This window comes from Mytilus galloprovincialis, chromosome 13 (genome assembly GCF_965363235.1).
Source record: "Mytilus galloprovincialis chromosome 13, xbMytGall1.hap1.1, whole genome shotgun sequence".
NCBI classification, from domain to species: domain Eukaryota; kingdom Metazoa; phylum Mollusca; class Bivalvia; order Mytilida; family Mytilidae; genus Mytilus; species Mytilus galloprovincialis.
In genome coordinates this window covers 11794133-11809131 of record NC_134850.1, presented here as the reverse complement: position 1 = coordinate 11809131, position 14999 = coordinate 11794133, and the positions used below count along the sequence as shown (strand labels likewise).

General features: G+C 31.2%; 1 protein-coding gene across 3 annotated transcripts in view; it reads left to right on the top strand.

The window, feature by feature from the left end:
- Positions 1-575: 575 nt before the first annotated feature.
- The window catches only part of LOC143057296 (solute carrier family 25 member 36-like), a 29802-nt gene continuing 15378 nt past the window's right edge, over positions 576-14999 (top strand). Inside the window, exons 1-2 of one of the 3 annotated variants that reach the window (XM_076230591.1) lie at positions 576-843; positions 14712-14942. In XM_076230591.1, coding sequence (XP_076086706.1) covers positions 800-843; positions 14712-14942 — 275 coding nt within the window. In that variant the 5' untranslated portion in view covers positions 576-799. Of the gene's footprint in view, positions 844-7293; positions 7428-11802; positions 11926-14711; positions 14943-14999 lie in introns of those variants that run through there. The other 2 variants (XM_076230592.1, XM_076230590.1) reach the window with 2 other exon arrangements.

Here is a 14999-nt window from a genome sequence, read left to right as displayed (position 1 = left end):
AAATTCTACGTCCACCCCTTTTTTTCTCTCCCCCCTTTTATCATGATGAATGATGAACCGACTAATTTTGATGATCCGCCTGGTTTTTTTTCCATGTTTTATACAGAATGAGCAAATTGGGGAGAAATCGTGAGAGGCAGCAAAATAATATAAATAACTCTTGAGATATATCGTGCATACATCAAATATAAATGCCGTGACCTAAAAATAAATTCAAAAAGGGGAATCAAAGCGACCGTGTTCCGGCTTTTCAAGTTGAAAATAATTTGTATGTACCTAATATATTTGTTTGTGTATATTAAAGTATCCCCTATCTAAAACACATACAAGTTTTGATGTTTATTAAAAAATGTTTATTTAATGCGCCTAAAATTCTCCATTCAAGTCTATTCTCTTGTAACCTATTAACCGATTTTTGATGAAGGCCGGTGTTCACGCATTGACGACGTGAACGGAAAATAAATAAAGAATTTATTCATTGGGATATAACTAAATACCAATGCAACGGATCAAAATAACATCGGTTCAAAATATACAATACAAGTTTATTAATGTGTCATATTTACGTGGAATCAACTCAACAAGTCAATATTTTTCTTGTTGTAAGAATTTTTATGAAAAGGAAAAAGACAATAATATTTCATTTATCAAATTGGTACATTGCAGTCAGCTTTTCTTCTGGTACTTAGGAGTTTAATGAAAACACTGGAGGAGTTCCAAATAGCCTAGGAAAATTTTCAAACAATCGTCAATAGTACCAGCGTGTTATGGGATGTAAACTGTAAATACAAGAAAAATAATGTCTGGAACCAACCACATAGGAGTGCATTTATTGGCAGGAGGGTAAGAATAAGTGAATATTTAAATTCACCAAGAAAAAATACCATTTTTTGCATTTATCGTTTGAAAATTGTTATGAAACACCTCTAACCCGAATGTTGTTTACAAATTGAATACCTTGTTTGTGTTTATATTTTCATTTCTATTGCTTTACATCTTTTATAAACACAACACAAGGATGTGTATCATAATAAGTCCTTTTGCCGAGAATAAAGAGACGACGATTTGATTTTTTTTTTTTGGGGCGGGGGGGGGGGGGGGGGGGGGGAGGGGGTGAAATGAATAATATGGCCTGGTACGTAACAATGTAACAACCGATAATAAATAAATATTCCTCAAAATGTTTCCTCAGGATGTTCATAAATATTTTCTTTTCTGCAGTTGAAAATGAAATTAAAAAGAATTTATTTTTGTTTATGGTTGAAAAATTTTGTAATACAGTGTACATGGTGTATGTATTAAATAGTGTTGAACGTTCTCCCCAGGGCCTTTTAGCATCAGGGTAATGTGATGCTATATTTTTTAATGTGATTTGGTTTTCTTATACAATGTAGATAATGTTATGGACATGATGGATGTGATGCTAAAATTTGTAGAAGTAAGATGGTACTTGTATTTCAAATTTCCCTGTTAACCATGATCATGATGATGCTACATGTACATGGAAATACAATTTCTGGGAAGAAATGTATATTACATGTGTATCGAGAAGCTATGACTTAAAAACGTGACAGAAGGACATGTTTTCTTCTTTGACCATGCATACATGTACCACTGAGATGAATAAATTACAACCATCCCCTTTAATCAATAATGATGCCTGTGTAGTACATGTACATGTACCCAGGGATGATTCCAGGTGTTTTCAAATGGGTCCCTAGAACATCAAATTGGGAATTTTTATTCTATTTGGAAATTTTTTAAGCATAAAATCTAAGACGAAATAACATTATTTTCCTGTAAAAACGCAAAATGTATATTATTAAGTTTAACCTGTACACTGATGTTCATGTAAGTTGTAACATTTTGAATAATTATGGATGGGCTACTGTTATTACATGAATTTCATTGAACATGATGCACTAGTCTGCTAGTCATTGCTAGTCTATCATCTTAGCTATAGTTACGTAGGCCTATTAGGCTTAAATTAAAATATTGTTTGTTTGCCCTTTACCGACCGACCCTTTAAATTCGTTCCGCCTGAAAATCTTTTATTTGTATTTACCAGCAAGATTTTATTTTATTTTTTCGTTCCTACCAAAAATCTTAATTTTGTATTTCCCGCTCAAAACTTTTTTACCGGAATCCTCGGGTTTTATCTTTAATGTATAAGGTTCAGTCCGTTTGGTTTCACCTGAGCGTTTGACATGAACACTTGCATTTGAAGTTTCAAAGCATTTGTTTGAAATCGATGTTAAACGCTTCCTGAAATCATGATATGACGTACGTTACTCTGTACCAGCAGGGTTCATTTACAAAAAAGTTCGTTTGATACAAAATTATCAACGTGTGTACAAACTAATTTGTAAACGGACGTTGTATTCCATGTAGGGATGGCCTTTTGGGATCCGCAGATCAGGATGATTATGTTAACGATGCCGCTATATTATTTATATCTGACATGAATCAAAAGTGACAAAACCCTGTAAAGTGAAGAATATCTGGCAGTAAAATCGCCAAGTTGTCCAAACAGATCATTTATAAATGCGATGTAAAATACGTGACAATTGTCAGAGTTTTAAGTTTTGTAGCATTTTTTATTGGAAACAAAGGCACACACGAAATTTTTAACACTCTAGGGACTTTTTCTACTAGTAATGTATGTCTGCCCGGACATATCTTACCAGTACAAAGTTATCTTTTACAGAAATCCTTAAGGTAAGTGTACAAGGTACGTAGTACGGAATATAAATGCAAGTTCAAACTCTTCAAAGTTCCAGGCATATAAACGTTGAAGATATGTGGCACAACTCTATATTTTGATATTTGAAAACAAAATAGTAGTGCATATGAATTAGCTTCACATTCTCTGTAATATTTTTATTTTTCAAAACTAATAGTCCTAGAAATTTATTTGCAAAAACAAAACGCAGTGGCGGATGCAGCAATTTTCATAAGTGGGGGCCCACTGACTGACCTAAGAGGGGGCCCGCTCCAGTCACGCTTCAGTGATTGCCTTTCTAAGCAACCAATTTTTTTCCCAAAAAGGGGGGGCCCGGGCCCCCTGGGCCCCCTAAATCTGCCTCTGAAACAGACAAAAATGACATTATGCAGAGTTTGTATATATAAAATAAAATATTATACCTACCTGCCTACCCATGACAAATAATATACCGAGCCAAGTTATTTTTTTGGGGAAAAAAATAAAATATCTTACCTACCTACCTACCCTGTTTCAAAACATAGGGTCGGAAAAGGGCAAACAACCAATATTTTAATTTAGGCCTTACAAAAAATATATTTCAGCTAACATAAAGCACTGAAAAAAATCATTCATCGGGTATTTTTTCCACAGCAGGTCATCTCTATAAATTTACCTTGATTCAAATGGATTTCTAATTGAACTGGTCAATTGTCGAATTCAGAAAAGCAATTACAAAAGTTCATATACTTAATTGATAAGATATTTAAAGCATTAAACCAGTGTTCTTTAAAATTATTTGGATCATATTCAAAACTTTTGAAATAGTTCCATAATGATGACATCGTATTTCATGAATGGTCTATCATCAACATTATTTTCAAAAAACAGTCAAACTTTTGTCTTTTGAGGAAATAATTTCTTTTTCAAAACAAGTTTTCATCATATTATATAACCGGCTCTGCTGGTCGATCTGCTTTTACGAGATCGGTGACCATTAAACTTTATTCATCAATGTTATATCAAAATTTAAATTTGCTCTCTGCCGAGGTCTGCTTTGACACCCATTTTTATCAACCTGCTGGGCGATCTGCTTTTACAAGATCGAATACTCCCATAACATATTAATCAATTGAATTAGACTGCTAAAATTGTTTGCCACATGTTGACATAATTAAATCGTTGTTACAAACTATGAAAAATTATAGTTGCCTTAATCGGTGAGAGAAACTTTTCCAGAAATATCGATTTTTATTTTATTTTCCTGATTTGGGAATTCATTTTCATGTACATTTTTTTGGGGCTGCTGGCCGATTTAAGGGCCGCTCAGCGGCCCTAAACTATATAGTGGAATCATCCCATTGTACCTCAGTTTATATGCTTTGACATTATGTCTGCATCAGACTTAATAAGATTTGTATCCAATATGAAAATTGCATTAATACAGCATACAAACATGTATTTGTATTTTCAGCATTTTATTGAAAAATTCAACATATATACAATATATATATGGGAATCAAGTATGCAAAAAAAAAATCCATTGAGGAAAGGGTTAAGCTTTTTTTCTGCTAACTTAGATTTTTTTCAGAAATAATGTCAATCTATCTTTAATAATTACATATACATGTATAATTGTTTTTCTCTAATTTTTGTTCTATTTTCACATTTCTTGATTGGCAAGAGAAAAATAGTTCTCCTCACTAGTGAAATATCTGTTTTCGGCAAATGATTAGGCCAAATAAAATAGTATGTGTGGTTCCAGTTATGTACATGATGTACATCTAAATAAAAATTAGGGTACATTGTAGGTAGGTAGGGATTTTTTTTAAATTTTATGTTATTTTTTTACATTGAGTCAGTCAGTCTATGGTAACAACCTTCTGACTTTAACAGTGCTTCATGGAAAATGACAAAAAAATCTTTAGGGTAGGTTATTTTTATGACTAAAAAGTAGGGTAGGTAGGGTATCTGGAACCATGCACATATTTTTATTTGGCCTTAGCTTAAATTTGATTATGACGTCAAAATGTTTTGTTTTATCTGAATTTTCCTATTGTGACGTAATGAAAAAAGGTGACCATGTCTGATGACGTTGCATTTAAAGAGCACATGTTTTGCAAAATCGTTGAAAAGAAGGATAAAAATCATCAGAGAAACAGATTCCGACATTATAACTCATGTATTGCAATATTTCTCCACTCTTGACAGTTAAATATAAATTTTAATTAATAATAATAAAATTTAACTGAGTGGAGAAATATCGTAAAACACTTGTTGCAGTGTAGGAATATATATATTTATTTATTACATCAATGGTGGATATATTTTTCATTGACAATTTTACCACGTCTTAATTAATATTTTACATTAACATTATTAAGTACAATTCATAATTATATAAATGTATATGAATTTCATTGGCTATTTTTATCCAAACTTTAAAGTCTTTAATCTAATGTACATTGTGTACTATATATAGTGTCATTTAGTGATTAATAAAAAACCATGACTGTACATCACTAGGTATTACCAAGGAGGTTATATTAGAAGGAGAGAGGACGAAAGACGATAATTACACATAAAATGTTACCGACTTTTCTGTAAGTGGGTGTTAATTACTTGAGATCGACTCTGTCACAGAGGGAGATTTTGTCCTAATTACATACCCGAGTAAGAACGGAAACACCCGAGGTGTCATAAACTGACCGGAAATATAATTATTGATATATTAATACGATTTTTTTGTGATATTTTTATTAAGTAATTAAAAATTAAAGTTTTATGCTAAAAGTTAACTTCTAACCAATAGAAATGAAACGAATATCTGTCTTATTGCCGTCAATGTTAAAACCAACAGAAAGCATGCACCTTTACGTTGTACCCGATAAATTTCTCTATGTTTCAATTGCAAATATTCTTTCCGGTCGTTACCGGTCACCGTAACTAAAGTACTTTGCATATTCGTATATTTTCTATGATTATTACCTGCCAATTCTCATCAACAGGAATTGACAGGTGAAGCGAAAATCTTTGTTAAAAGCAATGTAGTGTTGAATAAAAATCGCACACCAACTTTCCTTTAAACCCTCATAACTTTGTCATTTCTTCATCTTTTTTCACGGTAGACAGACGATTGATTTTGAAATTGCGCGTCCAATATTTTTCCATATCAAAAACACCTATATACTGCATTGTTACCAAAAATACTCCTGAACTTTAATGACCCACTCACTGATAACAACCACGTGACATATGCGATTTATCTATTAGCCCGAACTGCTCGCGGCAACAGCCCGGTACATCAGAGGGCCATGTCAAGTGGGTGATAAACATGTCGGTTTCTTTATATTTTTATCATTTTTCTCTGATCGAACTGCTATCCTGGGGATGTTAATTTTGTTTCAAGCAGAGTGTTCACTCTCCTTCTAATATAACCTCCTTGGTATTACCTATTATCTGATTATTTTGATAAGAAGTTTTAAATGGTCACCTATTTATACTTGTGGACATTACTAGTTTGTTCAAAGAAATAAGAACTGTTGGACTATACATGTGGCTAGTGTTTGTTTATTTGATCACGTTTCACTATACCCTGATGTTTTTTTTACCACGTTTCACATTTCTTACAGTGGTCAGTAACTGCCCTTGACGTGGATTATATTACATTACATGTGTTTGAACTTTATTTGCCCTGTTGGCTTATTGATCGCTTCAGTGATTATAGGTCAATACATTCATGACAGTAAATTTTTATTTATATTATAAAAGGATTTTGAGTGGGTTTTTTTTTAAATGTTTTATTGAAAATGGAACTATATCAATTATTTACCAATGGGCTAATGATGGTCATGAATTTAGGGATGATGAGGTTTTGATAGACTATCGTACATTGATCATGACCTATAATGGTTTACTTTTTAAAATTTTTTATTTTGATTGAGAGTTGTCTCATTGGCACTCATACCACATCTTCCTATATCTATCTAATAATATGAAATTTTTAATAGATACATGTACATGTAGCTATAGGGAATAACAGTTAGAATGTAATCATTGGGCCTGGTTATGAATTAGCTTTAATATTTGAAAATTAACACAGAATTGAGCTATTTAACATGTTTAATAAGGTCAATAAATGCAATATTGCATTTGAAAATTTAGAATCATGTACATGTACATTTCTTGACCTTGTATGTTAATAAATTTCTAAACATAGTTAATTAAAAAAAAAATAGACATCTAGCATGTCAAGGTCATATTGATCTACAATTAAAACATCTTATTAGCATAAACCAGAAAATACTGGTTAGAACTTATGTATATATATGTCAATTAGCTACAGACTTAAATGCTGGTTTTCATTTTCACAATTAAATTTGTCCAATGAAAATAGTAAAATATTTTTTGATACTTTTGATAATTGATTTAATAATTGAAATTATTTTAGATTGAAAAGTCAGAGTTAAGTCCAAGTTTGACATGTTTAAAGTCCATTCCAAAAATAATTAAATTTAAATGGCCAATGAGCAATTAATGCAATCACCTGTGATTAATCATACTAATCACGTTTACAACACGTACATGTATGTCATGGAATATTTTTTATTATTTTGACAATATGTATATAATGTTTTGGATTGGAGATAAAACAAGTTAAAATTGTTTTCATTCGATTAAGAATGGTGTCTTTTTCAATTGGTGTTGTTCATCTGGTAGCTGGAAGGTATGTTATATTTTCAAGAGGTATTATAATACCAGCCATCCCCATTTTATTTAAAGATTTAATTTGTTAATATGCACTTCTTTTCTCTATTTTTCTGTACTTAATTTTATTGATGGCATAATTTTTTTCAACTTGAAACTAATGTCAAATATTTCTTTATGTACATGTGCCATGATGAGGAAGGGATTTGGAGGGGGCAGTATACAGTTGTTGAGTCTTCTCAAATTCTCCTTGCAGGGTTATAACTAAGAAGAGTCAATGAGTCCTAAACTCAAAAACATATCTCTCAACTTATATTTTCTGATAGGGTCCGGGAGTCTGAAGATGTTTCAAGTCTGTCAGTCTGTATTGATCAGCTTTTATTCAGTAATCCTCATTTAACAGCCATAGTTTAAAAGAAAAGGTTTTTATTTCCTTATTCTATTTTGTCATGAAGACAATGAATCAATGCATTGCTTTATATTTTGCTCATACTTTCAGAACCACCATGACCTTCAAAGGTACATTTTGTACATGTACATGTATCTATGAGTTCTTTGACTTGCCTATACATGCTACAAACAGATTCTTAATGAGAACCCTGATCCTTGACTAGCTAGCTATATAGCTACATGTACGTACCAACAATTGAATTGTGGCAATGTTCATTGTTAAAAAATTTGTGTAAGATCTGGAAAAAAGCGGACCTGGTTCAATTATTGGAATTAAACCAGACAAAACTGGTTCAGACCAATTTTTGAATATAAATGTATTTGGCAGTTGTCTTTTATTTTAAAAGTCTATGTGATGATCTTACACATTCAAGTCAAAGGCTAAAGATTAAAACAGAAATAATTACCGGTATTGAAAAATTAAAGATAAAGTCAATTTAAGTAAAAAATAGGATTCAGTGCAGTGACCAGAAGTTTTTTTAAAACAACATTTTACATGCTAGTGATCAAGCAACCAATAATTTGTTATAAGCTGGGAATTATTTTGTGTCATTTAAAAATCTAGTCATGTTTGAAAAATTGGAGATAGATCAGATGAGAATATTTTCCACGTTTCAAATAAGAATTACCTCATTTCCTTTTGATGTTACTTCTCTACTGGCTGGAAGGTATGTTAAGTTTACAAAATACAATATCTTGTAATGTACAAAAAAATGATGTAAGGATAATACTGATTCTTGACACTAACTGGTCAGTAATGGCTGTAGCCAGGTTTCTATTAAGCATTTTGTTTGGCACTATTTACATGTATCATGTTTATGTTCTCGAAAAGTAGTGGTTTAAGGATTTGACCACAAAAATTTACAAAGGAGTCTGACATAATTTTGGTATTTTGTAATAGAAAAAGTAGTGAGGACCAGCAGTTTTTCTTCAGTGACAACCAGATATAAAATAAAAAATGTTTCAAGAACTAAATTATACCCCTGAATGACGGGTTTGAAATTAAAGGAAGTGGTATATATATATATATATATACTTGTTTACAAATCAGAGCTTCATGCAATCTGGTATCAAGCTTCATGTGATCACGATATACTTTATGATGCATTTTCTGTTTACAGTAACTATTGACAAATATTCTATTAATACATAATGGAAATGTTATGTGCATTGTTATTGCCAATACTCAAGATCTAGAGTGAAATAATGATGCTCAATAGACAAAAAAACATTCAGTCTTGTGGAAATATTTTTTTATCCAAACTTTAAAGTCTTTAATTAATAATCTAATGTACATTGTGTACTATAGTGATTAATAAAAAAAACAATGACTGTACATCACTAGGTATTACCTGTTATCTGATAATTTTTATAAGAAGTTTTAAATGGTCACCTTACTAGTTTGTTCAAAGAAATAAGAACTGTTGAACTATACAAAATGTACATGTGGCTAGCTAGTGTTTGTTTATTTGATCACGTTTCACTATACCCTGATGTTTCTTTGATCACGTTTCACATTTCTAACAGTGGTCAGTTATAACTGCCCTTGACCTTGATTATATTACATTACATGTGTTTGAACTTTATTTGCCCTATTGGCTGTTATAAATTGGGAATTATTTTTTAAAACAACATTTTACATGATAGTGATTGAGCAACCAATAACCTGTTATAAATTGGGAATTATTTTGTGTCATTTAAAAATCTAGACATGTTTGTAAAATTGGAGATAGATCAGATAAGAATATTTTCCCCGTTTCAAATTAGAATTGCCTCATTTCATTTTGATGTTACTTCTCTACTGGCTGGAAGGTATGTTAAGTTTACAAAATACAATATCTTGTGATGTACAAAAAAATGATGTAAGGATAATACTGATTCTTGACACTAACTGGTCAGTGATGGCTGTTAATTATTTTATTAGTTTCTATTAAGCATTTTGTTTTGCACTATTTATCATGTTTATGTTCTCAAAAAGTAGTGGTTTAAGGATTTGACCACAAAAATTTACAAAGGAGTCTGACATAATTTTGGTATTTTGTAATAGAAAAATGTTTCAAGAACTAAATTATACCCCTGAATGACAGGTTTGAAATTAAAGGAAGGGGGATATATATATATATATATATATATATATATATATAATAAAAACTATAAAACAAATTCCCATACGTTTCGGCCATTACGGCCGAAACGTATGGGAATTTGTTTTATAGTTTTTATTATACAATCATTCAGAGACTTTATGTATATATATATATATATATACTTGTTTACAAATCAGAGCTTCATGCAATCTGGTATCAAGCTTCATGTGATCACGATATACTTTATGATGCATTTTCTGTTTACAGTAACTATTGACAAATATTCTATTAATACATAATGGAAATGTTATGTGCATTGTTATTGCCAATACTCAAGATCTAGAGTGAAATAATGATGCTCAATAGACAAAAAAACATTCAGTCTTGTGGAAATATTTTTTTATCCAAACTTTAAAGTCTTTAATTAATAATCTAATGTACATTGTGTACTATAGTGATTAATAAAAAACAATGACAGTACATCACTAGGTATTACCTGTTATCTGATAATTTTGATAAGAAGTTTTAAATGGTCACCTTACTAGTTTGTTCAAAGAAATAAGAACTGTTGGACTATACACATGGCTAGTGTTTGTTTATATGATCACGTTTCACTAAACCCTGATGTTTATTTGATCACGTTTCTTACAGTGGTCAGTACTTGATTATATTACATTACATGTGTTTGAACTTTATTTGACCTATTGCCAGTATTGGCTGTTATAAATTGGGAATTATTTTGTGTCATTTAAAAATCTAGTCATGTTTGAATAATTGGAGATAGATCAGATAAGAATATTTTCCACGTTTGAAATAAGAATTGCCTCATTTCCTTTTGATGTTACTTCTCTACTGGCTGGAAGGTATGTTAAGTTTACAAAATACAATATCTTGTAATGTACCAAAAAATGATGTAAGGATAATACTGATTCTTGACACTAACTGGTCAGTAATGGCTGTAGCCAGGTTTCTATTAAGCATTTTGTTTGGCACTATTTACATGTATCATGTTTATGTTCTCGAAAAGTAGTGGTTTAAGGATTTGACCACAAAAATTTACAAAGGAGTCTGACATAATTTTGGTATTTTGTAATAGAAAAAGTAGTGAGGACCAGCAGTTTTTCTTCAGTGACAACCAGATATAAAATAAAAAATGTTTCAAGAACTAAATTATACCCCTGAATGACGGGTTTGAAATTAAAGGAAGGGGGATATATATATATATATACTTGTTTACAAACCAGAGCTTCATGCAATCTGGTATCAAGCTTCATGCATATGTGATCAGATATACTTTATGATGCATTTTCTGTTTACAGTAACTATTGATAAATATTCTATTAATACATAATGGAAATGTTATGTGCATTGTTATTGCCAATACTCAAGATCTAGAGTGAAATAATGATGCTCAATAGACAAAAAACATTCAGTCTTGTGGAATGTACATTGTGTACTATAGTGATTTAATAAAAAGCAATGACTGTACATCACTAGGTATTACCTGTTATCTGATAATTTTGATAAGAAGTTTTAAATGGTCACCTATTCATACATGTGGACATTACTAGTTTGTTCAAAGAAATAAGAACAGTTGACCTATTTATACATGTGGCTAGTGTTTGTTTATTTGATCACGTTTGTTTATTTGATCACGTTTCACTATACCCTGATGTTTCTTTGATCACGTTTCTTACAGTGGTCAGTAACTGCCCTTGACCTTGATTATATTACATTACATGAGTTTGAACTTTATTTGCCCTATTGGCTGTTATAAATTGGGAATTATTTTTTAAAACAACATTTTACATGCTAGTGATGAGCAACCAATAACCTGTTATAAATTGGGAATTATTTTGTGTCATTTAAAAATCTAGTCATGTTTGAAAAATTGGAGATTGATCAGATGAGAATATTTTCCACGTTTCAAATAAGAATTACTTCATTTCCTTTTGATGTTACTTCTCTACTGGCTGGAAGGTATGTTAAGTTTACAAAATACAATATCTTGTAATATACAAACAAATGATGTAAGGATAATGCTGATTCTTGACACTGACTGGTCAGTAATGGCTGTAGCCAGATTTCTATTAAGCATTTTGTTTTGCACTATTTATCATGTTTATGTTCTCGAAAAGTAGTGGTTTAAGGATTTTGACCACAAAAATTTACAAAGGAGTCTGACATAATTTTGGTATTTTGTAATAGAAAAAGTAGTGAGGACCAGCAGTTTTTCTTCAGGGACAACCAGATATAAAATAAAAAATGTTTCAAGAACTAAATTATACCCCTGAATGACGGGTTTGAAATTAAAGGAAGGGGGATATATATATATGTATATACTTGTTTACAAACCAGAGCTTCATGCAATCTGGTATCAAGCTTCATGTGATCAGATATACTTTATGATGCATTTTCTGTTTACAGTAACTATTGATAAATATTCTATTAATACATAATGGAAATGTTATGTGCATTGTTATTGCCAATACTCAAGATCTAGAGTGAAATAATGATGCTCAATAGACAAAAAAACATTCAGTCTTGTGGAAATATTTTTTTATCCAAACTTTAAAGTCTTTAAACTAATGTACATTGTGTACTATAGTGATTAATAAAAAACTATGACTACATCACGTAGGTATTACCTGTTATCTGATAATTTTGATAAGAAGTTTTAAATGGTCACCTATTTATACTTGTGGACATTACTAGTTTGTTCAAAGAAATAAGAACTGTTGACCTATTTATACACGTGGCTAGTGTTTGTTTTTTTGATCACGTTTCACTATACCCTGATGTTTATTTGATCACGTTTCTTACAGTGGTCAGTAACTGCCCTTGACCTTGATTATATTACATTACATGAGTTTGAACTTTATTTGCCCTATTGGCTGTTATAAATTGGGGATTATTTTGTGTCATTTAACATGTTTAAAAATCTAGTCATATTTGAAAAATTGGAGATGGATCAGATAAGAATATTTTCCACGTTTCAAATAAGAATTGCCTCATTTTCTTTTGATGTTAAATTGAAATAAAAAATGTTTCAAGAACTAAATTTTACCCCTGACTGACTGGTTTGAAATTAAAGGAAGGGGTATATATATATGTATATATACTTGTTTACAAATCAGAGTTCATGCAATCTGGTATCAAGCTTCATGTGATCACAATATACTTTATGATGTGTTTCCCATTGTTTTCTGTTTACAGTAACTATTGATAAATATTCTATTAATACATAATGGAAATGTTATGTGCATTATTACTGCCAATACTCAAAATCTAGAGTGAAATAATGATGCTCAATAGACAAAAAACATTCAGTCTTGTGGAAATATTTTTTTAGAATTTCAGTGCTCGTGGGACAAAACCTTGATACAAAATGTATATATATATAAAAAAAATTATCTGCCATGACCATGATGACCTTGCTTTTAAAAATGTCTTTCATCTGAGATGATTACTAATTCTATGTACCCTTGAAAAAAGAATTCTGAATAACAGTAAAGTCATAAATATATCTTGTGTACAATTTATGAATATGCTTATCATTTAAATTTATAATTATGAATTATGGTCGGTCACCCTAATTAACCCCAGGTGATGTCAAAGTGTAGTAGTTCATCTACATGGAGGTTATCTTAACCTGATGAGGTTCAAAAACCTCTTCAGATGGAAAAACACCATCTTATTATGGTGATCACATGTTACTTGTACATGTGAAAACAGAGCTACATTTACTTGCATAAATAAGTAATTATAAGTTCAAGCATTCTGGCTCTGTCTTAACCACAAGTCCACAAGCCCATGCCCCATGTAAGCTTGTAAAATTCCTACAAGCCAAAATATTAATCCAACTTAAATTTTCTTAAAATTAGGCTTTGGGCTTGTGCAGTCAAAATTTTATTGTGTAGACTGCTGGCTAAGATTTAGGGGCAGAGGCATAAGCATGATTTATAAGAGGGACACTATTTTATGATGACTAAGGGACAGAGACATAAGAGGGACACTATTTTATGACGGCTAAGATTAAGAAACAGAGACATACATGTAAGAGGGACACTATTTTATGATGACTAAGATTAAGGGACAGAGACATAAGAGGGACACTATTTTAGGACGGCAAATATTTAGGGCCAGAGGCATACGAGGGACACTATTTTATGACGGCTAAGATTTAGGACCAGAAGCATACGAGGGACACTATTTTATTACCAAATGGCATATGACTACCACAATTGATTTCATGATTAACTGTTAAAGAAATAACAAGGCTTAAATCAATTGTTGTCACATGTCCTGCTTTCATGTATATTTATCTATAATATATTAGTCGATCAAAGGCCTTGACATTTGACTGAGTTTTTAAAACATTTGTTTCCCTAATCTTGTCAGTCTTAGATCGGTCTTATCTGTCATTGTTGACATTGTGGTCAAACAAAAATGAAAATATTTACCTGTTTTAAATTTGTTTAAGTTCATCGAAATATGTGTGGCTGACTTATATATACATAAGGTCATCGAAATTATTCACCTAGTTAGCGCAAACATGATAAACTTTTATCAATTGTTTACTCAGTATATTTGAATAGAAAAAGGGGGGTTGCAACTGATTTAAAAGTAAAATTGAATATTTATTATCTTATTTTTGAGAAGTTAGAGATTGCTCTGAAGTCTGACAACCTTATTGTGACTTTCTAAGGGCCATTGAATGTCAGAAGTCAAACTGAAAAGTCAATTTGAAACTATTTCTATTTCAGTGTTGGAGGTACAGTAGGTGCCATAGCAACATGTCCTTTGGAAGTTGTGAAAACACGTCTGCAGTCCTCAGTGGCACAGTTCCACCCTGCCTATATACAGTCACACACCACTACATACGTCCCTAATGTACAACTATACACAACTGCTGGCACTGTCTCGGCAGACACTCAGTTGTTACAGAACGGTTATCACCATACAAAATCACATGTTAGTCTTATGAAATGTTTAAAGTAAGTATAAAAGTCTACAGTGTACTGTATATTTGTAGTAATTTATAGATGTTTTAT